The sequence below is a fragment of the Lygodium microphyllum genome, chromosome 7 (genome assembly GCF_053477565.2).
Source record: "Lygodium microphyllum isolate KBCC chromosome 7, Lygodium_microphyllum_v1.1.10, whole genome shotgun sequence".
Classification (NCBI taxonomy): Eukaryota; Viridiplantae; Streptophyta; class Polypodiopsida; order Schizaeales; family Lygodiaceae; genus Lygodium; species Lygodium microphyllum.
Window position 1 is genome coordinate 137,064,101 of NC_141141.1, and position 26,023 is coordinate 137,090,123.

At 41.3% G+C, this 26,023-nt stretch overlaps 2 protein-coding genes across 4 annotated transcripts; both read right to left on the reverse strand.

Moving 5' to 3' along the window:
• Positions 1 to 263: 263 nt before the first annotated feature.
• LOC148034008 (uncharacterized) lies at positions 264 to 24,244 on the reverse strand. 3 transcript variants are annotated; one of them, XM_087682024.1, is made up of 7 exons: positions 23,958 to 24,244; positions 11,748 to 11,838; positions 11,010 to 11,347; positions 10,825 to 10,874; positions 10,294 to 10,725; positions 1,324 to 1,583; positions 264 to 1,186 (listed from the first exon to the last, which is right to left on the reverse strand). In XM_087682024.1, exons 1-7 carry the CDS (start codon positions 24,061 to 24,063, stop codon positions 955 to 957), a joined length of 1,509 nt encoding a protein of 502 aa, XP_087538150.1. In that variant the 5' UTR covers positions 24,064 to 24,244; the 3' UTR covers positions 264 to 954. The 3 variants fall into 3 exon arrangements, with proteins under 3 accessions (XP_087538150.1, XP_087538151.1, XP_087538149.1); XM_087682025.1 differs by adding an exon at positions 12,805 to 12,945 and having other exon boundaries at positions 10,825 to 11,347; positions 23,958 to 24,242; XM_087682023.1 differs by having other exon boundaries at positions 10,825 to 11,347; positions 23,958 to 24,242.
• Positions 18,697 to 22,739, reverse strand: LOC148034009 (uncharacterized). The gene is made up of 2 exons (XM_087682412.1): positions 20,672 to 22,739; positions 18,697 to 20,539 (listed from the first exon to the last, which is right to left on the reverse strand). The coding sequence occupies exon 2, from the start codon at positions 20,463 to 20,465 to the stop codon at positions 19,953 to 19,955; it is 513 nt and encodes a 170-aa protein (XP_087538538.1). The 5' UTR covers positions 20,466 to 20,539; positions 20,672 to 22,739; the 3' UTR covers positions 18,697 to 19,952.
• Positions 24,245 to 26,023: the final 1,779 nt, after the last annotated feature.

Below are 26,023 nucleotides of genomic sequence, written 5' to 3' on the forward strand. Positions count from 1 at the left end.
GCTAGTAGAGTTGTATTCGACCAAGTACTTAAACAATGGTGGCCACCACCGAAATAAATTCCAAAATTCATTCCCACTCGTGTTATATGTAGCTTCATGTTTGCCCCACACACAGCTTCAGGGGCGCACTCACTGTTCAAGACTGAATGATATATTTATTCTACGCACATCCCTCTACAAATCCATGCAGGCTACATTAGCAAACGGTGCAAACAAGCATTGTCAAAACTACCTGTTGTGACTGTGATCCAGACCAAATAGGGTGAATAACTTCCTAATGACTTCCCACATCTTCACTTCCCATATCACACACATTGAAGAAAGTTCACCAAAAAAACAGAACTCCAAACTTTGTCAGCTTTACAACTGTTAGCACCACAAGATGGCAAAATATTAGATAAAACACATGACCCATACTACATGGATGCGGGTATCATATGGTGCCAATTTGGCCTTTACCACAACAGTTATGTAACGAGTGGATCTAGGCATCAGAGAACCAAACAAAATGCAATCTCATAGCTGGAACTGAATTTTGTAGACTCGACCATGAAAGGACAAAATGCTTCCATTGACGGGAAACAGAGATCTACTCAGGGCCCACCGAACTTGATATGAATTCCTCCCAGCCTTCAGACATAGCTTGAACTGTTCATTCTGATCCACAGATGTCAATAACTGGGCCAGAGTAAGTAGCTCCCTAATGAAGAACCAAACATGTAAGGCAAGGACCCGTTTCTACTTTTGGCTGGGCAGACAATTTTCCATAGACAGAAGTCCCGTTCAAGAATAGAGAAGATCCCAATAGAAGCTTGCTTGAAAGTCAAGTAGAAGGCTAAGCTTGAACATTTCCAAACCATCAACATATTACCCGAAAATACAGGCTAAAAGCCCAGTAGACAGATAACGTCCATGCCTGCATAAAATTCAGATGGTGGTGGGCAGCAAATAAAGCTACTTATAATGTGGGCACCCCTCATCTATTGAATTCAGTACTTTCAAATCCTCAAATGCAATATATGCATTGTCTATTGACCACTCAATTTTTTGGAGAACACGGACCATTTGAGATACTTGCCATTCCTGCCCATCTCTTTTTTCCAGGAAATTCTTCTTTTCCTGAGGGTGAAGAAGTGGTGCAGGTAAAGCTGTCCATCTACGGTGGTTTGTGATCACCTCATTCAGACTGCATTAAATATGAAAGTTAGCCAACCACTTCCAAGAACCCTTGAAAAGAAAAAGAGCTTAACAGCAGAAAAAAGACTTCAAAGCCCATCTGGAACACACAGTCAGAAAATATGACCTTTCTCAGACTTCGCATACCTATTCAATATACTCGGAATATTTGGAAGCTCGCTGGGTTTGTAGTACACATCGAACACACAAGTACATCGTCTTCGGATACTATCAACACTTCCTAACTTTTCACAAGCAAACAAAATTTGATTATCAGTCGTTTCTGGGCTGACTTTGCTGATTCTAACAACAGTGGTTGCCGGTTGGTCTGCTCTAACAATTGGGAAAGATTTGCCCCCAATCTGCACCCATCGTGCCGTTAAGGCATCCACCATGCTTTCTTCATTCTGTACACCAAAAAAAAAAAGGAGGTGGTTGTCACACAAAGATACATAATACGTATGAGCAAATCAAGTTTTTAAAACACTACAAAAATGTCATCTTTGCTTTATATGATGCAGTTATGATCAAGTTTTCCCTGTTGATCCAAAGCACAGTAATATGCTGTGAAAACCCCCTAATTATAAACCTGTATAATCTCTAGAAGCAACTCATCACCTAGAAAGATATTATTGAGGTATATATATTGTCTGCAAACTTAACAGTGTACCAGAAAAATCAGAAGCCCATCATAACCATCAGATTTGGTAAGCATGCTAAATTGTGATGCTCAACTAATCCAATTAATCTCTCTCTCTTTTTTTTTTGTAATGGATGTTATATTTATAAAGTACTAAACAACAAAAGAGTTACAAAAGTCATGGCAAAGACGCAGGTCTCTCTCTCTCTCTCTCTCTCTCTCTCTCTCTCTCTCTCTCTCAACAAGGAGAAAAAAGTATCTCTATCGATAGATGCATGTCATCTACACGATCTCTTCCGATAGAACATGGTTGCAAACCTTTTGGGTAATATTGTACCTTAGGAGAAACATTTGGAATACCGTTCCCCATTCCATGTTACTATGGTTTTAGTTCAACCTTGAAATCTGCAATTTTATGCTCTTTTGGTCCAATGAGCAACATATCATCTACATGTAGAATGATAACCCACAAGGCCCCCCCCCCCCCTTCATTACTAGAATACAGAGTGGGTGCAATTGGACTATTTGTGAACCCAATGCTAGCCAAAAAAGCATCAATCTTAGCATACCATGCACGAGGAGCTTGTTTCAAACCATAAAGAGCTTTATGCAACTTGCAAACCAGGTGCTCTTTGCCTTTCACCACAAACCCTCGAGATTGTGATATATAAACATCCTCATGTAGGTTACCATCCAAGAATGCCATCTTAATGTCCAACTGATGTACCTTACATCCATAATTTGCAGCCATTGCAATAACATAGCTAGCTATACTCATACAAGATGTAGGAGCAAAATGTCTCCTCATAATCAATGCCCTTTTTCTCCGCATATCCCCTGGCTACCAAATGCGTTTTGTACATGTCTATAGTACCATCAACCCTGCACTTTAGTTTATAGACCCGTTTGATTCCAATGGCTTTCTTGCCATGGGGCGACTCAACAAGATCCCATGTATGATTGGTGGCAATAGAATCTCATTCTTCATGCATGCCCTACATCCTGTCAGAAGTGGAGCAGCGGTGGAAGCATAAACATGTGCTGAAATAAACTGCTGAAACACAAGACAAAAAGAGAAAAGAAAAGAACACGATACAGATGAGAACTCAGATGTATGCACGGGAAATGGAATCCATATATCTGAACACGAGACAGTCGCATACAACAGTGAGTCACTGGCTGCGTGGGCACTGGCACTGGCTCCTCTCTCCACAGAGTCTGCAGATGGTGAAATGAAGTGACTGACTGAGGAGGAGCCACTGAGTATAAATAGGCTGAAAAAGTGGGGAGCAACAATGCTGGTCGGACAGCATTAATGCTGGCCGACTGGTGCATAAAATGTCCCACTGGCATAAAATGCCACACCAGAAAAATACCTAAAATACCTAATAAAAATGTCCAGCCCAGATCAAGCTCAGACTCACACATGAGCTGACAAATACTCTGCTAACACATCCAATGTACATCCTCCTAGGCTTCCTCCAAGGAAATAGGCTCATCATCATCTAACAGTGAGCTCATAAGAATCTACTTCCTAAAAATCGGCCAAATGAGCTCCCCTTGCATGATGTGATCTAGCAACCCTACTAGTGTGCTATGGTAAGGGAGCATCCATTTTACTCTCCTCGAGAGTCTATAACAGCCACCTTGTGACTATTTTTGCTGCATTTACAGCAGCCCTTTCTTGCTATATTGCATGGTGCATTGTTGGGGCAGAGCATCATAATATCCCTGCTGTTTGGGAGTATGTGGTGCAGCAATAGCTTGCTGTAATAAATCTGTCCAGACATTTTCAGCATGCTCAAACCCTAAGGAAAGTGATAGGAGGCCTTCAAATACATCACCAAGTCAAAGGTGGCTGGCATTTCAAACTGATCATGCAAAAAGGTTGCATTTTCAGCAAATATCACATCCCTACTGACAAACACTTTCTTCACGCGTGGATCACAAAGCTTCTTCAGTACATGTGCATAAGCTATGCATCCAAACACTCCAAACTAATTAACCTTGGATTTCTTGCCATGCCAAGCCCTCTTGTGCCTTCACGTATAATGCGGCCGTTGAGGGCCACTTCAAAGTTATCACGGCACAGGTTATGGCATGTGCCATGCAAGCCAAGCGATTCAATGCTACACATTTGACAGTCCTACTTGCACCCCGTGCCTCAACACGAGAGCTGGCCACCAAGGACCCTAACATACATGTAGGCACAATATGGAAAGATCTGCCTAAGGGATGCCTACCGAACTCATGTCTGATAACTGTGTATCTAGGTGACAAAGGCCCAATGGTTTTTAAGGCAAGGGAGATGACCCTTGCATTGCAGGCGCGGCAATTTGATGTGACCCGTCAAGTCATCATGCTTTGGCCAGGTGCTCCAACTACCGAATCCATGCAGGAGAAGCTCACTCCTCACCTTTCGGCGTCCAAGTTGCTTCCACGGGAGGAAGGGTGCTCAATGCAGGAGAAATGGATCTCTCGTGACGCGCAAGGCGACGTGCAACATCGCATGTTCCTCCTCCAAGTGCTCTCGTCCCTCAAAGGTCCAAGTGAAATAAGACGAATGGTGCGGCATGCTGGGATCGCGCCTTCTGCGCAAGGAGACATGCCACCTTCACAAGATGGCAGTATGGGCTCTTCTTCAAGAAAATAGCTCGAAGTGCCGAACTAAAGATCTGGGCAACTAAAGCCCAACTCTTTTCAAGATGAGGTGCGATCTCACAACATACCTCTTGGAAGATGAGGCACGCGGCTACCCCATAGTGCTCCAATGTTGCCTCACGCAGGTGGGGAGATGCGACCACTCCAGCGTGGTCAAATGCTCTCTCCTTAATCGCGTATTGACAAATCTGACCAATCGAGGCCATCCTTCACAAGGCGCCTCATCATGGGCCCTTGCCTTCACGGCATGACATGCTCCCCATTGAGCTTCCCGCCTCACCTCCTAGTCCACTAGCATGTTCTACACACTCATGCTGCCAGGACTTCGTGCTAGGGCAAAGTGCACATGACTTGTCTTAGCAGGGTTACCCTCCACTTTATTCTTGTAAATATGGTCAGCAGGTGGACGAATTGAAGTGCACAATAAAATCTATCTTCTGTATGCTGAGGCCACTCCACACTTGTAATTGAGTCAGTGGGTGGTACCTTACTTGTAGTCTGAAAAGACCATGTTCCACACTTACAATCGAGCCAATAGGCATGGCACCTAGCGGGTAGACCGTAGCCAGCCTGAAGTCAAAGAGTCTAGCGCGTAGACACTCGCCGCCTTGATAGTGAGGCACGTTAAGACCCCCGAATTTTGAACCCATACTGCCACCCCTTGGGCAACTTGTTGGTTTTTGAGGACTCGATGAGGACATCGAGTTCTTTGGGGGGGGGGGGGCGGTTTTGTGGGGGGTGGTGGGGTATATATATGAGGGATGTGAGCCTCTTGAGCTAGTCCCTCACCCACAAGTCGAGTTCGTGTTGGAATGCATGTTGATAGCGCCAACCCTTGCACCTTTGGCGCCCTTGTAAATGCTTCCTTACCTTCATGCGATCGTGCAATATAACTTCGGACTCTTAAGACGGGCCCTCGTTTTTTAAGCCCCTCTCACTTGTATCCTCGTGCCGTGTTGTGTACACTTCCGCAAGCCTATGGGCATGCGGAGTGGTGGATAATACCCCATGAGGTAGGTTCCATGAGACAGGTCACCCCTGCCCCAAGACGGACCCCGAGTTCATCACACTTCTACACTCGGCGTGCCCACAGGCTCACGGAAGTGTAACACAACATGGCATGAGGATACAACAAGTGAAAGGGGCTAAAAAAACGAGCGCCCCTCTTAAAGGCTCAAAGTTATATTGCATGATGACACGAAGGTAAGGAAGCATTTACAAGGGCGCCAAAGGTGTGAGGGACAAGTTTCATAGGCGAGGGTTGGCACTATCAACATGAACTCAACATCGTGGGTGAGAGACTAGCTCAAGGGGCTCAAATCCCTCGTACACCCCCCCCCCCCCCCTTGAAAAACTTGACGTCCTCGTCAAGTCCCCAAAAACCAACAAGTTGCCCAAGGGGTGTAGCAGTATGAGTTCAAAATTCGAGCGTCTTAACACGCCTCACTATCAAGGCGGCCAAGTCTACCCACTAGACTCTTTGACTTAAAAATTTCAAGGATCTTTGTTGACTCGCTATCAAGCTCGCCAAGGTCTACCCATTAGGTGCCATGCCTATTGACTCGATTACAAGTGTGGAACATCGTCTTTTCAGACTACAAGTAAGGTACCACCCTCTGACTCAATTACAAGTGTGGAGTGGCCCCAACATACTAACTAGTAAGATAGATTTTATTGTGCACTTCAATCCGTCCACCTTCTGACCATATTTACAAGCATTGAGTGGAGGGTAACCTAGCTAAGACAAGTCACACACACTTTACCCAACACAAGGTCCTGGTAGTACGAGTGCGCAGAACATGCACTGGACTTGGAGGCAAGATGGAAAGCTCAACAGGAAACATGCCACGCCATGAAGGCAAGGGCCCATGATGAGGCACCCTGTGAAAAATGGCCTCGATTAGCCGAATCTGTCAGTCCGCAATCAAGGTAGGAGAGAGCATTTGACCACACTGAAGTGGCCGCATCTCCCCACCTGCGTGAGGTAGCATTTGACCTCCACGGGGTAGCCGCATGCCTCATCTTCCAAGAGGTGTGATGTGAGGTCGCACCTCATCTTGAAAAGAGTTGGGCCTTACTTGCCTAGATCTTCATTTTGGCACTAGCTTGCTTTGTTCTAAAGAATAGCCCATACCGCCATCTAGCAAAGGTGGCATGTCTCCTTGTGCGGAAGGCACGATCCCAGCACATTGCACCATCCCTCTTCTCTCGCTTGGACCTTTGAGGGACAAGAGCACCTAGAACATGAATGCGCGAAGGAACACGCAGTGCTGATGCATGTCCTTGCACGTCGCACGAGATCCATTGTTTCCACATGCAACATCCTTCGTCACGTGGGAGCACACCTGGACACCGAAAGGTGAGGAGGAAGCTCATGTTGCATGGACTAGGTAGTTAGAGCACTTGGGCAAAGCATGGCGACTTGACGGGTTGCATCAAATCACCACGCCTGCAATGCAAGGGTCATCTCCCTTGTCGTCAAAACCATTGGGCCTCTGTCACCTAGATGCACCATTATTAGACACGAGTTCAGTAGGCAACACTTAGGCAAATCTTTCCGTGCTATGCCTACATGTATGTTAGGGCCCTTGGTGGCCAGCTCTCGGGTTGAGGCCTAGTATGCGAGTAGGACCGTCAAATGCATGGCATCGAACTGCCTAACTTGCATGGCATAGGCTATAACATGCACCATGACAACTTTGAATTGGCCCTCAGCGGCCACATTATACATGAAGGCAGAGGAGATTAGGTGTGGACTCGCATTGTTCCCCAACACAAGTTTGCCCACATCTCGTTGGGACCTTGTCATGTCCAGATCTGTCTGAGGGGTGCATGCGCGAGCTAAGTCTCGCTCCATGCTGAGTTACATCCATCGTAAATGACCTGGGGGGTGGAGCCTCCTTGGAACCAACTCGGGTCAACAATCATGTAGCCAGCCAACTACCTTGATCTTGCCAAGAAGATTGCATCCTTTTGGTCTAGAGTTTGGAATGGGCTTGAATGCATGAGTAGGCCTTTTAGGCAAAGGAATCTCCTTGAAATTCACCTTCATGGTGAGCACGGACTCTCAATCGACGTGTAACTCAATCACTTGGGATCCATTGACAAAGACCCAATCACCATGATCAATCCACACAAGAGACACCCCAGCAGTTGCCTCTACTTTGCTGTGTGAGAGCTTGGTCCCCTCTAATTCAGCCAATATAGCACAAAGGGTTATCTCCTCATCGCGCTCATAGGAGTAGATGGTCACTTGCGTAGCAAATGTCACCCGATTTCTCCTAATCACAGACTCAAATTGAGATTCGGGAGTCGACATGGCAGTCTCATCCTTCACCTCTAGACAAGGAGTTAGAGTTATCTCATTTCACCTAGGCTTCGATCTTCTTTCTCTTCTTGGTGCTCAACTTGGCTCCTGTCCTTTCTACTGCTGCAAGGGCCGTTGCTTTATTCTACCAGCACAAGGAGATTGCTAGATAACCTTCATTTGCATAGGAGGTGGCCGTTACTTTAGTCTCGTGGCTCTGTGAGTCTTCTGCACGACTCTGAAGTCTTATGGCCTCAGGGGTGGTCGTTTCTTTAGACTCCTAGCTCAAGGAGTTATTTATCCTTGTGATATTCGATGGGGGCTCAGGGTGGGTGGTCTTTTGTTTATCCTCCCGAGGCAAGGAGCTTGCTAGGTATCCTTCATTGGCATGGGGGTTGCCCGTTTCTTTATTCTCCCGATGCAAGGAGTCTTCACGAGTCTCATCTTGGAATGTGGCCATTTGTTTATCCTCCTGGCTCAACGAGTCTTCATAGGTCTCGGCATGAGAGTTGGCCATTCATTTATCCTCTCTGCTTAAGGAGTCTTCTCGGGTGATCGCATCGGGGTAGGCCATTGGTTTACCCTCCCGGCTCAAGGAGACTCGTTCACCCTCCGCATCATGGGTAAGAGTTGTTTTAACGTGGACGTCATAACCACATGTCCGGCCTTGTCGACAAGGTTGCAGCGGGAGGGCAGCATTGCTAGAAGAGTAGTCACAAGAGTTCGAACCTGGCTCCGTGCCAAATTGGGGGTCACCTCCACATAAGCTCGAACCTTGCTCCATGCGTACTTGCTTCTTCATCTGTGCTTGGGCGTCAACCCACCGTAACATGGCCATGGCCCTTGCAGCCTTCTTGGAAAAAGTTGGGGCACTTGGCCCATCTTTATCTCCACTTGACTCCGTAGAGTCTCCTATGTAGTCATTGAAAAGATCGTCACTCGAGCTAAAATCCGGCTTAGTGCGATGGCGGGCAGCACGCTGCACTTTGTGGGAAGTCGAGGTCGACATGGTCGCATGTTTTTGAGTTGGAGGAAGCATGTTCACCTTTTGGGATGCTAGCTAGACTTGGCATGGCGCTGGCCGCAATCTCCACACTATAGTCTCTTGCAATCCCTCTCTTGAGGGTGCTCTCATAATCCAAGGTATCCGAATCATCACTTCGATGAGGTGGCTGCAACATTCCTCAATTCTAGCATTCGCATTTTTCAAATCAGCTCGGTTCCATGCGAGGTAGCTAGTAACCTTATCAATGTGTCAGTCCAGGTCTAACAACCCCGCCCAAGGGGCTTTTCACTACCTTTGAGCACATCCACCTCTTGGTTTGCCATATTTCCCTTCTTTTATATTCCAATGTCACGTGATCTACTAGGAGCTGCCTGTTTTCGGCATATATCGGTTCAATTTCTTCTTTCAGCACTGCAGCTTTAGACTTTAGCATAGGGGCCGTTTTCCTTGGACCAAGCTCTAGCTCCCGGGGGCCAACGTGCACCCACCACGGAGTTTGCTCTGATACCAAGTGTGATGAACCTGCCATGGGTCCATCTTGGGACAAGGGTGACCCGCCCCGTGGAACCTGCCTCATGGGGTATTACCCACCACTCGGCGTGCCCACAAGCTTGCAAAAGCGTAACACAACACGACACGAGGATACAACAAGTGAGAGGGGCTCAAAAAACGAGGGCCTCTCTTGAGGGCCCAAAGTTATATTGCATGATGGCATGAAGGCATGGAAGCATTTACAAGGGCGCCAAAGAAGCGAGAGACAAGTTTCACATGCGAGGTTGGCACTATAAACACGCATCCAACACGAACTCGACGCCATGGGGTGAGGGACTAGCTCAAGAGGCTCACATCCCTCATAGTAGGCAAACAGTGTGAAGGCTGTGCTCAGCCACAAAAACAATCACTCACCTGTAAACAAGGAGCAAAGACATAAAAAACACAAAGACCAGCAGCTCCAACACCATGCAAACACAAGGATCAGACACACCAAAGCAAACCAGTCAATCCAGCATGAAAATGCAGCTTATAAAGTCTTGCAATCAGCCCAACCACTAGCAGAAAAAACACCAAGAACTAGCAACCTAGACGTCCAATACCATGTGGGAGTGCACAACAGAAGCAGAAGCAATAAACTCAAGGCACGAACACAACACAATGAGCAATGAACTTGGAGAGAACTCATGAACAGATGATGGAATCCATAATTGAAAGCACGAGAGTAAAGTGCGCCGCCACCAGGGTAGCCAGCACCGAGATGATAGCTACAGTGCCTCCAATCTCCTTCTCTCCAAGGATGCCAGGCAATGCAATGATGATGTGAATAGGAGGAATGGAAGCCTATACAGGCAATGGTGGAAGAGACCTGAGAGGATCAGGTTGGCCAGTGTAAATAGATGCCCAATTGTCTAAATGCGGTGCCCAGAAAAGACCATGAAATGCACAATAAATCAATGCTATAACCATGAGAAGCATAAAACCATCAAAAACATTGGACATATATTATACCTGAAATGCCACATAACAACACCACAGACCATTAGGACTTGACCTCCTTGTCGAGCCTGTCACAACTCCAAAGGTCGCAACTGCATTTCTAACAAGATGAAAATTACTATCAGGAGGCAGATTCTGAACGCAGACCATGTAGCCTTTCAGCCTGCCAATCCTTGAACCCGGGTTATGCTGATCAAGGCTGTTCTCATTCATAGTAGCACTTTCCTCCATGTCATCCGATGTTTGACTGATACTATTCGCACTTTTGTGAGAACTTTGTTCTCGATAAGTGGAGCCTTGCCCTGTCATGTCTACTTTACTTTTTGCGTTATTTGCATCGAACAGACTTGAGTGTGGAATAAATGGCTTCTTTTCCCCAGGTGGTGTCCACACATGAGAGGCTGCCTTGTTGTTTGGTGGATTTCCAAAAGCATTCATAAGCAGCTGAAAACATAAAAACAAGAAGATAATAAAAAAGAATTGATTGGAACGACTTAAAACATGAGCAGCAGACAAAAATAAGACAAGATCATGGTTACTTACAGGACGCATATTCAAGTCATTTGAGTTTTTTGCATCAACAGATTTGGCACCTGCTTCAGGTAGATCTAGATCAGAAAAATCATCTTTCTTCTTTGAAGACATCGTCTCTTGCTTTTTTTGGCCAGAAATTTCACGTATGGATTCAATTACATGCTCCCAGCTTCTTCTATAATCGGTGCTTTCACCTGATGAGCTTTTTGGTTTTGATAGTGAGGATCCCGTGTTAATTATGCGCTCCAAGCTTCTTTTATCGGTGCTCTCGTCTGATGAGATATTCGGTCTTGATAATGATGAACCCATGTTCTTCACCGAGCTGTTGCTCTTTACATTTGTAGCAGTATGGTTTCTAAACCTGGAAAGAATGAACTCACTCAGCTTGGCAGTTCTTTCTGAGGAAGACTTATGTTCTGCTTCTGAACTCTTTGTGGTCGCCACAACTGGGGTCGAGCGAGATTTAAAAGCCTCCTTGATACCCTCCATGAGATTACTTGGCCTTTCTTCATCCTTTACAGTCTTATGTATCCTGAAAGAAAACACAGTAGCATAAATCATCTAGCCATACCTGGCATGATATTTTAACTCCTGCAGCCCAAATCCTAAACCGTGTAATGCTTAACAGATATGGCAACAAGACATCTCGACGGACGGCAGAGAAGGAGCAGAAAGTTGCAGCAAGGTGTCCAGAAACAGACAAGAAGTTTAAAACATCATGCAGCTAGCCAGGTTTCATCAAATTGGAGTCTTTGCTGGCCTTTTTAAGCACAATGCAGTGAGCTTTCTACAAAATCAAATGTTTAAAATCTTGAAATTCACTTCTCCAATTTGTTACTAATCACATAACACAGCTCCAACACATGCACTGCATGTAACCAAAGTTTTGAGACCAACTGAACATGTGCTAGAAAAAGTATAGATATTCATACCCATTAGATTCCATTGAAGTCTGATCACAGGTACCCAAGTCTTCCAGCATTGCATTTCCTCCATACAATCTCTTAACACTTTGACTTGCCTCTGCATGCCACAAGCCAACACCTTCACTTACATAAATCATAGCACTTCAACAAGGCCTTCTGAACATTTAATATCCAACAGCTGTTCAGAAAGCAGCTTGCATTGTAGGTGGCTAAAGAAATATAATATATGGTGTTCCTAGAACACTGCAATACAAGTCTCAGCTACTATTGTTTATTCACAATGGCTATCTACAACTAGCTTGTGACTACTAAAGCTTTCCTGTTGTAGTGATCCAAAATGGGAAAAGATTCTCCATCGCCACCATCGCCCAAGAAACAACCAAAACTTTTCACTGTTGAATTAAACTCATTTAAAATACAAATGACATAGTTGAATTGAAACTCATTTCCCAAGATAAGAAACATAGGATATGTTTCAAAAAAGCTATTTCATACAAAGCCCCTTTCTTATTTGATAAGAGTTAAAAAACCTTCAGAACCAAAAACTTTTCAAAACCTTCAAAGTTCCAACTCTAGTAGTGGGAGCAAGGATGAGGATCATGAAGAGATAGAGGACGTGGAGGATGAGGAGAATGAATCATGATTAACTTATTAAGATAAGTTTTTAGTGGTTAATATAAATATAATGGGATATTTGCCTATGTTCATGGGCACTGTTTGGTATTTTTACTATATATGTCCCTGTTGGACACTTTTATCACACGTCTTTGTTTGAAACTTGATGTTTGTGAGTTCTCTTTTAAATCGTTTACTTTTCATATTAAATCTTTTACCTTTCATTTCATAAACCACAATGTAGTTTACAGCTGGCAGGCAATGCCTTTATCCTTTAAGATTTAAAATTATTTAGAGGTTTATATAGTGCAATTTGATCATTCATCATTGCTTTGAATGTTTGATGTATCCAAGTCTTATGACTCATACTTTTTGAGATGATTGTAAGAAACGTTTTTCTGAGATTTCTTTAAAAAACCAATGTAGGAAACTTGTTTGAAACTCATACCTACTTTGTTGTTTCGAAACTTCTGGGTACTATGATCTCAACCCTCACAACAGCTCTAAACGTGCTGACATCATAAAAATACTCTTTTTCACAGCATTTTTCTATCAAGTGGAGATTTTCTCAACATGCAGGTTCATCATGCTGTACAAAATACAAACAATAAAAACACCAACTGATGAACGAGTTACACTAGCTTAAGACAACCATATCATAATGCATACAACTTTGCAACCTAAAAGTTGTATTATTCTCTACAGACATTAAACATCATCCCCTTACATTCTATTATTTTGTGATGAGCATGACAAAAGATTGAATGTGTGTCATTCTTTATACTACATATTTTGAGGCAAAATGCAATGGCTGAATCAACAGTTTCCACCTAACGTGCCCATGGTTATTGCATACCCAATCAATGTTCCCTTTGAATGATATTGTGAAATACCCTATTGTCTAATTATGTATTTCGCACATGAAATTTCTCCTCTCTCAACCATAAGAATGTAGACTATTGACATTCTTAGAGGTTAAACAGGAAGCAAGCTGGATTTGCAAAAGTTTGATTCACAAACTTGCTACCAATCTGAACTTTTCCAAAACTTCCATTGACTTTCAGAAATTCCATTCAGCATTTTGGCTGTAAGAAAGATTTAATAATATTAGGCTTACATGACAAGGAAAAGCATCCAATAATTCCAATCTGCCAAATTGCCTATGATTATTTAAGTCTAAGCACTGTGAAGCAAATAGATATAGTGGAAGCATTACTATACACATAGATGTGTGTATAGATGCACAGACACACATGTTAAGCATGATACAAAAGCAAGATGAAGGGAAATAAATACTCAAGAACGTGAAAAGAAATAAGCACAATGAGCAACCCCATGGTATGCAAACATAGCCAACCTCTTGGCTACTCAATAGTATCCTCCTGGTATTTCTAGCAATGAGAAGAAAAAGCTTCTGTTGGAATCAACCCACTACACCTTGTTAGGTGGTGCCCTATATAAGAAAGGTAAGAATAAAGTACTGCAAAGATGTATTGCAGGAGACAAGATTGGAACCAGTGGTAAAAGCATGACATGATGAGCCTTGCAAAGGCACTTTGCGAGAGAAGCGATAGCCAAAAAGGCCTTGCTCGTAGGACATTGGTGGCGGATCCTCACAAGAATGCCTATGACTACTATAAACATGATGCTTGTCAGCGGATGGGAAAGCCTACCAATGCTATACATGGTCTCCATAAAATGAGTATGCTCCTCCTGCTCCATCTCCCACTAGGTAAATGGATCGGCCTGTGATGTAACACTTCTGCAAAGCATTCTCAAGTTGGCACTAACAAAGACCAAAACATTTACTTTTTCTACTCCAAGGCGATTCCTCTTCAGTGAAGTAATATGATTGTAGGTGCTCCATAATTGCTCCAAGCAAGAGGAGCTCACTGCTTGACTTAAGATACGAACATCCAACTTCTGCAACTCTGGCCCATCTAATCCAAAATCCTCGCACCACAAAGATGCCCCAACCCCGCATCGGTCATGTAGAGCATCCGCACAGCCATAAGAGTTTTTTGCTCTCCTATAGAAAGCAAGCTAATCTCTAATTTTGCACCTAGTGTCAACATCGCGCACCATGCGCTTAAGAATTTGCCTCCAACGGAGATTGACCTCGGTATCATTTTCTTGATCCTTACCCTGAAACTTAGGGTCCAAAACAAATGCAGTTGAATGCAAAGGTGAGCTATAGGCATTCCACCTCTCAATACACAAATCATGTATCTCCTCATATTACTCAACATCGTGCACTAAATCCTTTAACTTTTCAATCATCCTATCCATTGCCTCGTACACTTTGCCAATACTATATGGCTGCATACCATCAATGAGTCTTAACAATTGTACAATAGGCACAACCATTGCATTAATTTTTTTTACATTATCCCAAAATTCATTGCTCTCTGCATTTTCTTTGCATATCATGCCCACGGGAGTGACTGCCAATGAAAAAGTACTAAACTCATCACTGACAAACAACTCTCACTGCACCCATCCACTCTCTGAGGCGTCCCAACATTAAAAAGTTGTAGGCAAACCGTGTGTATGAATACTTCAAGAACATCTTTTTTAATCTTTTTGTAAACTCATAACAAAGGTATTGGTGATTTAAAATAAAAGTAACCATTTGATTTGCATCATGTATCACAGGATGGACCCATGATAAATCACCAATATCATTCAAAAGGTTATTCAAGCAATGTGCCATGCAATAAGAAAATATGATATGCTTATATACTCCCTAAATATTGGCACCTGCTGCCCTATTTGTGGACTCACCATCAACCACAAAACCAACCGCCAAATGTGGCCCAACAATCTCAATGGCAAAGATCCACTTTGTTGCAAGCTGATCTGCGAACTTCCCAGTCCTTGAAGCATCATGGGATGACATAAAATACATCTCCCCTCGAGAATAAGCTACAATACCATGGATAGATCTCTTTCTCATATCACTCCACCCATCAGCAATAAGTATGACACCATTTTTCTCCCAATCTCTCTTTATGTTTACTATAGCTTGCTCCACAACACGCTTTTCCTTATCGAGCAAGGTAGTGCGTGAGTCTCAAAAGAGAGGGACACATAGTTAGACCCACACTCTCCAACCTTCTTCAACATGGCTCTAAAGTACTTTGACCTAGGGACATAAAATAATAAACACAATAATTATCATGATGACATGATTTTAGAATAAGTTATAAATTTATATTATATAAGCTATAACTAAGTTATAAATTTAAAAATTATATTATTCAAGGAAAAAAAATGTAAATAGTAAAAACTCAAGTATATCATTTTGTCAAGACTCAAAACCTGACTATATGAAAGGTAATATGGTCGTGGTAGAAAAAACAAGCCACTGCAAAATCTGTCTTCTCTTTTTTTATTGGGTTCCAACTTCCATCAAGAGTAGTCTGGCATCTAATGGTCAAGATGAAGGCACTGATGGTGAATATGGACTCAAACCAGCGACTCCATACGGTGTGGATGCCACACTCGCTATTGTAAATGAAGCTCTAGGCTTATCAACTATTGTTGCTACTGCCGCTACCGCAAGTGTAGTTGGATTGACAACCACTCTTACACGCCTCGATAGAAATAGAGCCTCTTGTCCAACCACACAATCTAGAAGCTCCCTTCTTTTCTCCGACGTCACATTGGGACAAAATTGCACTTTCAATCTTGGCTCGCGCAATAAATGGGCCCTTATTTTATTTGCGCCACTTGTACGCTGGTATGGATACAACTTGCATGACCAAGGGTGTGATTCGTCTCCGCTTGATGGACATTCAGCATTTACGGAGGGAACGACCGTCCCCTTGTGACACTCCTAAACAGGAACATTCCTCATTTCACCTACACATCCCGCATAAGTATCCCATCTCAAGACAGCATTCTAGCATCCTGGGGGCTTAGGACGGGCATCCCCTGTTACTATGATCTATACCAGACCACTTTAATTCCTGAAGCATATAGTCTCTGACACTACCAGCCTAATAGAGACAAAGCCACCCCGCCAGACACCTTACAAGCCACGTCGTGGAGTCACATTGGATAGAGCCATTTCCCTTCGTCGAGCACGATGACCCCGTCTACCAAGACCACGTCCGAGGAGACCACACCACAATCGAATTAGAGTCATTATCACGAGATACCGAAGATTCACCACCAAGCATATTAGTGAAGCAGCTAGGGACCGCATCATAGCTGAGATCATGTGTAGATCGTGAGATCAACTACAGTCCATAGTCTCCACCACACTTTTATACATGGTTCTATCAAATCCGGTTCTTCTTTTCTTTCCTTTTCTTTTCTATCGATGGAACAACACTACACATGGTTCAACCCTAGTATAGTTCCATCATATAGTAATTTTCAATATTGTTTCATAGACCACCTACTTACTTGTAATGTTATCTTTACCTTACTAATGAGATGACATTAGACATAGATGTACTCTGGATTTTGTCTCATAGGCCACATTGGCCTTATGTAGACGTTAATCTCTCTCTCTCTCTCTCTCTCTCTCTCTCTCTCTCTCTCTCTCTCTCTCTCTCTCTCTCGCAGTAAAAAAGTTTTTTCACTTATATGAGCAAGTTTTACCAAGTAATAGTCTTCTAATTTATTTTTCAACATTATTCAACTTATTAAATTAATATTTTAAAATATTAATTTTAAAAATAATCTAGTGATTATTTTAGTGCCTAAAAATTTAATTTCACCGACTAATAATTGAATTGTTTAAGCCACTTTGACTTTCAAGTATATCTAAGTAGTTATTGATTCTTGGACCGACATTAACTAATTAATTAATGTCTAGTTTCTATGTCGCCATTGACATTAGTGACTAACAAATTAGTCTAGGCCTAAATCTAATGCATTTCATTCTTAAATTCACAACTAAGCAAAGGTAATGAATTGCACTCTTTTGGATATAAGTGAAAGCTTACATTAGTGAACATAAATCACAATGAAAGAAGTATCTTCCATTGTTAGAGTTTGCTTACAACAATACAATATACTCGTCCATTAAAAAAGCTCGAAATGAGATAATGCATGTTAAGTAATTCCTCCTTTAATCATTTGATCTGAAGATAAGATTTTTCCTACAGATTGGTTTGCTTCAATTTTAAAAACAACAATGGATTAAGTTCAAGTCACTATCATCTACCAATTAGCTACAAAATAAGCAAGCAAATAAACGAAGAAAACATTTAGCTTTTCAAATTGGTTAATATATCTTATTGAAATTTGACAAAAGCAAGCTAAAATAAGCTTCTAACCAAAATTCATCTTTTTTAAAGCTCTTCGATAGATACTTTAAACCCTTCAAAGTAATTGACAAAATAAATAGAGTTTCTTCCTTCTCATTCAAAATTACACAATGTTTTTTTTTAAGTTTACTAAAGCTTTACACGTGACCAAAATCAAACAAACCCATTATTAAAGACCATTCAGAAGTCAAAGCAACAAATCAACTCTTGTAACCTGAACAAATTTTGTTTCACAAGGATTGAACTACAAAAAGTGACCTTAGGATGAAAAAATCCTTACTAAAATTCAAAATTTTATCCACAATAAATACGTAATGAATAGATCAAAAACTTATGAAAAATCATCCAAACATTCTCCAACCATATGAAGAAGCTTTTCAACTAAAAACAACTACATAAAAGTGAGAGAGCTATCATAGCACAATAAAAAAAGAATTTATATCATTTCTATTATTTTGTAGATTTAATTGTTTATTAAATTTGTTTCCTTTGCTATTATTAGAAAAAAAATACATTAGAGATGGCCGCTGATTAATAATCACAATTCAGATGTGGATTTTTTTTAAAATAAAACACACTTTCATCTATATGATTCAATTGAACGTGCTGCGCTTGTGTTTGGAACTCAAGCATATCAAAGTCAAACTTGCATACAAAATATATTAATGTCTGAAAGTACAAGCTAGATCCGTCATAACGAAGATTTACAATCAACAAGATGATATAATTATAAAATGTTTATACAATATTTATGTATAGATATGTAGACTAGAAGCTTAGAACACACTATCTTTGCATAAAAAACTTGTCTCAAGATTTTAATATTGTTTTTATAATGCACTCATAAAGAGCTTTTATATGACACCCATATTGAAAACCTGTAAATTTTAGAAAACCTCTCAAGTTTAAGAGATCCCTAAATTTTAAAATTCTCAAATTGGTCTAAAAATACCAATTCTAAAAAGCAAGAATAACATTCTAAAAATAGTAAGTTCCAAGTCTTAGCAATGCTTACTAAACTGAAATATTTCTATTATTCACAATTTCTACCCCAAAAAAGGAAAACCATCGAGAAGAGATAGCTATCAAGGCACTTATCACAAAAGTTTTCAAGTGTCCTACCACTTATTGCATCTCATAACATATAGTTAGCAACTTATGCTACTCTATTTTTTCTTTTTACACTAGCTTTCCCATTTCTTCTCTAAAGAGAGCTCATTTTTCCTCATTCTAAATCGATTTTCTTGGTTGTAAACTCTCTTGCAACAACTAAAAAATAGCCTGAACTTAGTCTCATCTATCTGTCAAAAGTGGAGCAGCGGTGGAAGCATAAACATGTGCTGAAATAAACTACTGAAACACAAGACAAAAAGAGAAAAGAAAAGAACACGATACAGATGAGAACTCAGATGTATGCACGGGAAATGGAATCCATATATCTGAACACGAGACAGTCGCATACAACAGTGAGTCACTGGCTGCGTGGGCACTGGCACTGGCTCCTCTCTCCACACAGTCTGCAGATGGTGAAATGAAGTGACTGACTGAGGAGGAGCCACTAAGTATAAATAGGCTGAAAAAGTGGGGAGCAATAATGCTGGTCGAACAGCATTTAATGTTGGCCGACTGGTGCATAAAATGCTCCACTGGCATAAAATGCCACACCAGAAAAATACCTAAAATACCTAATAAAAATGCCCAGCCCAGATCAAGCTCAGACTCACACATGAGCTGACAAATACTCTGCTAACACCCTCTCTCAGATCATGAGTGATCATATACATACAATAGTACAATGAATAGGGATCAGAAACTATAAAACATAGAACCACCAAGTAGAACCATGGATACCCAAGCAGTGGGTGATCAAGCCACCACCAAGGTGCCTCGTAGAGAACCTAATGTCGATGTCGATCGTACCAAACACTTGAAAATAGAGAAGATCATAGCATGTCTCTGTGTCCATCACCAATGTCTCGCAGGAGCATACAAGACCATCCTGTCAAAAATGCCTCTGAACATAGGTGACCATGAATTCCCGCCTTTGGCCAGACCGCCAAAGTGTCCCCTCATGTGAGCTCCAGACGAAAGCCTCCCGCTCTCTGTCAGATAACCAGCTCATCATGAACCTAGATGTCAATCCCAGCTCCAGGATTTGATTCCGCCAGACTGAAGTCGATGCGTCAGGGACGTCCCTCTCTGGAACCTGTGCACCTGTATAAAAATATAGATGAGGCGCGGCTACCCCATCTGAACACCCACTCACACTCCCTCTCTGGCACGAGAGTCGTGAGGGATGACCTCATCACCATCACTAGAAAGCAGCTGAGGAAGGGGCCACCAAGCCCTTCTCGCGATCCGAAGAAGAGGAGCCCTTCCGCACCTTGGACTTCACCTTGGTCGGAGGAGCGGAGTCGGAGTCTGATGAAGGAGAGGACTCATCGGTAGAGTCAACATCCCGCTTCGTCTTCTGCTCCTTCTTCCTGGAAGCCGCTAACTTCTTGCAGTCCTTTCGCAAATGTCCCTTCTTGCCACAGTGGTAACACTGGGCCTTCGACTTCTTCTTCCCGTCACCCCTCTCTGAAGCTACATAAGCCTCACCTCCATAATGTGCCGGAAGCCGCCCCTGTAATCTCAAGGATGTCTCATGGTTGTCCTCATCAAAGTCTTCAGGAAGAGGAGGAAAAGGACGGAGAGGACGAGGAGTAGCTCCACAGACGATGTACCATAACCGCTTTTGCATAAACCAAGCTTTCATGACAGCACTCCATGTGAGATAATCAGGTCCATGTAACTTATCATCAGTGGAAGTGTATGGAGGAGCCATAAGGAGAGGATAAGAAGAGAAGTAGAGAAGAGATGGAATTTAGAGAGGAAACACAGCCAAAACACAAGCACAGACTGCAGAAAATGAGAGTTCACATGCAATATAACCCAAAATCTGATCAATAGAAGACAAAATCTGTTGCAGAAAGTCAAAAAATCAGTCAAAAACTGCCAAAAACAGAGAAAACGGCCTGAAGTAATAGTCACCCAGCCATGAGAGACGCTGAATCAGCAAAACGTAGGCTGTAAACTGGAGAAAAGCAGGTAGAAAACTGTCGCCAGCAGCTGCTGATGAAAAACGCAGGCAGCAGAGGGTGCGTAGGCAGCAGGCGATGGCAAAATTGCAAAAAACGCAGGCTGAAAACAACCCCAAAACAGGTCGCCTGGCTGCGACAGCAATCATCTGATCAGCAGGGGTACAAAACAGTCCTGAAATCAGCAAGAAAACACAGCAGAAACACAAATCCTGAAAACAGATACCATGTCAAAAGTGGAGCAGCGGTGGAAGCATAAACATGTGCTGAAATAAACTACCGAAACACAAGACAAAAAGAGAAAAGAAAAGAACACGATACAGATGAGAGCTCAGATGTATGCACGGGAAATGGAATCTATATATCTGAACACGAGACAGTCGCATACAACAATGAGTCACTGGCTGCGTGGGCACTGGCACTGGCTCCTCTCTCTACAGAGTCTGCAGATGGTGAAATGAAGTGACTGACTGAGGAGGAGCCACTGAGTATAAATAGGCTGAAAAAGTGGGGAGCAATAATGCTGGTCGGATAGCATTTAATGTTGGCCGACTGGTGCATAAAATGCTCCACTGGCATAAAATGCCACACCAGAAAAATACCTAAAATACCTAATAAAAATGCCCAGCCCAGATCAAGCTCAGACTCACACATGAGCTGACAAATACTCTGCTAACACTATCTCCATCATTATCCTCTAATCCTCCATTATCAAATAGCTTCATATTTCCTCTTATAATTCTATTTCACTATTGTTTTACAGCACAACAAGCATATAAATTCATTGCAATACCTCCTTCTTAAGCTTTTTTTCTATTTCAAAAAACAATAAATAGCCATATTGATATATTATTGTTTATCAAACAACAAGAAATGCAAATTTTTTCTCATATATTCTCATCTTGTAAAAAAATCAATTGTTTTAGTGGTATACTAAGTGATATTGTTTCCTTAAGAACTAAAGTTGAGCGGAATTACACACCTTCGGTCTCCAAAACAAAGAAACATAATAATTGTTAAGCATACTATGTTGTTTGGGATACATATATACATACATACATACATATATACACACACACATATATATAAGTGGATTAGACATCTATTAGCTTTTTTCTTTTAGAAAATGCATTATCTCTATATCTCTATATTAAGGAAATGATTCATACAAGTGAGATTGACTCAGTGTGACTAAACAGAAAAGCATCGCAAATATGCTCTCAAAAGCCTCTTTCTAAGTCTAATTCTAGGTTTTGAGCTTGGTTCTCATTAGGGACTAACCTTTATATTATCCCTCAAGTTGTATTATTTACTCTTGAAGACATTGTTATATCCAAGTAGTCTCCTTTTAACGTCATTTCAATACAATTGCATCTACCAAACAAGAAATTTTAAAAAAAATTCTACTTGCTTAGGATGAATTTATACTTTTATTCCATGATTTCATGAGTCTAAGTCAAGGTAACATTTTAGCTATCTTGTCTTTATATACCCATACTCCCCTTGTATGTATGCTTAGTTATTGTGTCTAAGCATATGCCATTAATTCTACCAAGAATAACTAGTAGATATAAACTAGCCATTAAAAGATGGCTTTATTTTTTTTCGTATGTTTTTTTGTTACCAAAAAAAAACATTCAAGCTATATTTTGTGTATTATTAGATGATATAGTTTATTATCATTTTTATGTCTAAAGATCACTTCCCTTAATAAATTATAATATTATTGTTTGTAGCCCAATAATCACTAGATTTTTATAACCACCCCATTTTACGAATCTAAAAAACATGTTTGTATGTCATTTTAAAGTCATTGATCTAGCCAAATTTTGTTACTAACGCAAATATATTTACACATCTTTGGCAAATGGACGACTAGCTAGTTTCAAAACATATGGCAATATTGCACACAACAATGTCATAAAATGAGTTTTTTAATATACACATTTTTACTTATTTTTCTTCTTCTAATATTTATGGATTTTTTCCTATATGATTTTATCTAATTTTATCTATCAATATAAAATATCACAAGAGACAAGTGATCCATATGTCTTTATATATATGTCCAATATACACATGTATATATAACTTATACCCAAAAGATCTGTGTATAACTATGTATCAATCATCTCTTTCTTGTGAACTTGTGAACACTACACCACATCAATGGGGCTATCAATAGCAATGCATATATAGGTCATATTTTGAGCTTCATCTATCTGGTATACTTTTGATTTTGGTTGTCATTCTAAACTCACGTCTTTTGCCAATTCTCAGCCCACCTACCAAAATTCATTATGATAACTCATCTTCTTCACACTTAAGCCTAGCATCCTTCCAATCCTTCATCCTTATAACTAATGTGTACCACACCTCATGCACTTGTCTTTGCGTAACTTGACCAACTATACAGTCTTGTTTGGGCTTTTATCTCTTTCTACTTTTCCTAGTACTTCCATGTGCATTCTAACATGATACTAGTGCAATAACTATTCTAGTCTTGATATGCAGGGCACACACATGCATTTTGCTGCAGCATTTCTTAACTTTAGCTAGTGTAGAACAACTTTTTGCTATGAGTTGGATGTTTGATGTCAACTTGTCGTTGTGATTTCACCAGTGCATATCAGCAAATACAATGTCAGACCCAAACATGGGATTCTTAAGGTTAATAGCTTGTGCATGAGCATGCATGAAACTACTGGTTGGCCAATCTCCACCACAACCACTTCCATTCCACTCATGCAATTAAATATAGTGCTGTGCTCACTTCTGTATACCTTCAAATTGTCACTGTCGGCTTCAGATCAAGGGGAAACTAATGAGGGCACAAACACGAGATGCAACAGATATGAAGCAATGCATGTTGCCATTTGCACATGTTTTGCATCTGCGATCAACGCCTATGATGAGCTGATAGCCACCCCTATTGCATTGAAGCAACTAAGACGTATATAACCAGTTAAACTGTGAAACGTAACCATGATGTTGATATTTCTCCCTCTCGCAGCTGAGGCGCAAAAGACCACTTAAACTATGATGCACGGCTGTGACGATGATAGTCCTACCTCACGTTGGAGGCAGCTGAGGCGCACAGACTATGGAGTAAAACATGGCTATATGGTGACAATCCCCCCTCTCACATTGAAGCAGAGCTTGAATGTCCATGATGCAATCATATCGTTTTGATTTTTGGAGAATCTGAGGGAACGTTCACAAGTTCGAGAAGGGCTTACCTCCTGAGAACTTGAGGAGCCGGAGCTGTCGTACTGTCGGAGAAGAGAGGAGGTGCGAGCTGTGAAGAGACCAGAGGCTGCTCTTGATCTGCCGCGCCATCGCCATCAGCACCTGTTTCACGAGCGCGCTACCGCTTCCATTAACAAGGCTCGAAGCTCTTTCTTTCTATCTCACTGCCTGTCTGAAGAATCTATCTAGGGTTTTAGGAAGCTTAAACCTTCCCACCTGAATTGGATAGGCCTTTCATAGTTCAACTATCAAACGTGTAACAAAGTCCACAACTAGGACATACACTGGCAAGTGTAGAGATGTGGAGATGGTTTACTTAACCACACGTAACCTTAGTGTCAAAACTTTTGGAGTTGGTGGAGTACCTCCAAAAAATGGACGTACTCCGAGAACTAGTCAAAGTTCAACATATAGTGGTCATTCATTGGTATGTTTTGCATTCTCTCTCCTCGAGTCTCCTCTCAATGACTACCCATAGTCTCTCTCTCCTAATTGGCAAAGGTGGATTCTAGGTCAAGTTTAAGTTTGGAGCCATCTATGCTTACATGAGGTGTACACGAGGAAAGTCCATGGAAGAAAGCTCTTTCAGTGTGACAAAGGTAAGAATCATTCCACCTCCTTTGATGTGTTCCAATGGACATAGAGTCATTGCCCTCTACAAGAATTGGTTTGTTTATTTACCTCATTCTACTTCAAAACTTTGCCAATACCTGGTATAGAGAAGTATTTAGAACAAATATGCTTCTCTTAGGTACTATGAAGATTTCGTAAAGTTACACCTATACCTGAGTGTTGAGCATATCTATTTCATACCAATATTCTCCACAAAAAGAAGACTTCTACATGACAAGAGGCAAATTATGCAATTGACATGATCATATTGCATTGTCTAGTATTATCAAGGGCTAGCAACGCATGACATATTGATATGCATGAGACAATGAAGTATTATGGGTCATCTTTCATATCATCATGAGGTGTGAAAAAGATCATTTGTAGACAATAAGTATCCTAGTACCCTTTGTATGTAATCAAATGGACATCCAATTACAAAAATATGGATAATCCTAAGAGGACCCAAAATTGACTTGAATATCATACTTAGCATGGTTGGCACAAACTTTAGCTTGTGGCAACTTGTTGCTTTTTTTCAATAGTCTTTATGTTGTTAAGATCTTCCTAAAATTCTTCTCACAACTTTTTTCCTCATTGTTTAAGGGTAGATCCCTCAAAAGTCATATGAAAGTATTGCAAAGGTGATTGTGGTTGTGGGTGAAGGGATATTGGATATTGCAAATGTTTTTTTAAGAAGGGGAATGCTTGTTGCAAAAGTAGGTGCTATTTTTAACTCGATCGATGGTTGATTATGGGGTTGGTATCAAAATGGAAAAATGTATATATAAGTATAGCATATGCTATCGTAGTGATGGTGGGCACACTTAGGAGTCACTACAACCCATGTTTTTCCCCTCCTTAAGAGGTTTTTCTACCTTGGGCTTGTACAGAGCTTATATTGGCCTGATTCAAGATTATGTACTTGTCCTTCGTAACTTATTTTCTTTCATTATCTCGAGTAGTAGAGCTATGCACTTCCTCTTACTCCTCTATTACTCTTCCATCGACACTTGCATCCTTGCTTCATTATTTACCATTTTCTCGAAGAACCTGTATAAAAGCTTCATTCCACCCCCCTTTGCAAGGGTCTCTTTGCATAGTTGCAAAAGTCATAAAATTCTTGCATCGCTTGAGATGGACTTGGGCCTTGATAGTGTGTAGTCTCTTGATTTTGCAACTTGTTTCACAAAAAATGCACATTCTGGGCTCTACAACTAGTTTTTATACGTTTTCCCCTACCCCTAGAAAATTTGATATTTGTTCTATTGCAATTATTGCTCCTACGCACAATTTTTATCATAGCTTCTAGCTTTATCAAATTCACTTGTCTTACTCACACAACATGTGTTTTTCATGCTATATACAATTGTTAAAAATGTGAGAATACATGTACAACAACTCCATAGTAGTCATTCCCATGTTGGAAGCATAAGTACTGCTT

What these genes read in the sequence shown, in the direction of transcription:
- LOC148034009 (XM_087682412.1), bottom strand. Translation starts at nt 20,465, where the DNA reads ATGGCTCCTCCATACACTTCCACTGATGATAAGTTACATGGACCTGAT.
- LOC148034008 (XM_087682023.1), bottom strand. Translation starts at nt 24,063, where the DNA reads ATGGCGATGGCGCGGCAGATCAAGAGCAGCCTCTGGTCTCTTCACAGC. An exon ending in ATGACTTGAATATGCGTCCT is followed by an intron (nt 10,726 to 10,824) that starts GTAAGTAACCAT and finishes TTATGTTTTCAG; the next exon opens with CTGCTTATGAATGCTTTTGG. An exon ending in GTTGTTATGTGGCATTTCAG is followed by an intron (nt 1,584 to 10,293) that starts GTATAATATATG and finishes TTTGGTGTACAG; the next exon opens with AATGAAGAAAGCATGGTGGA.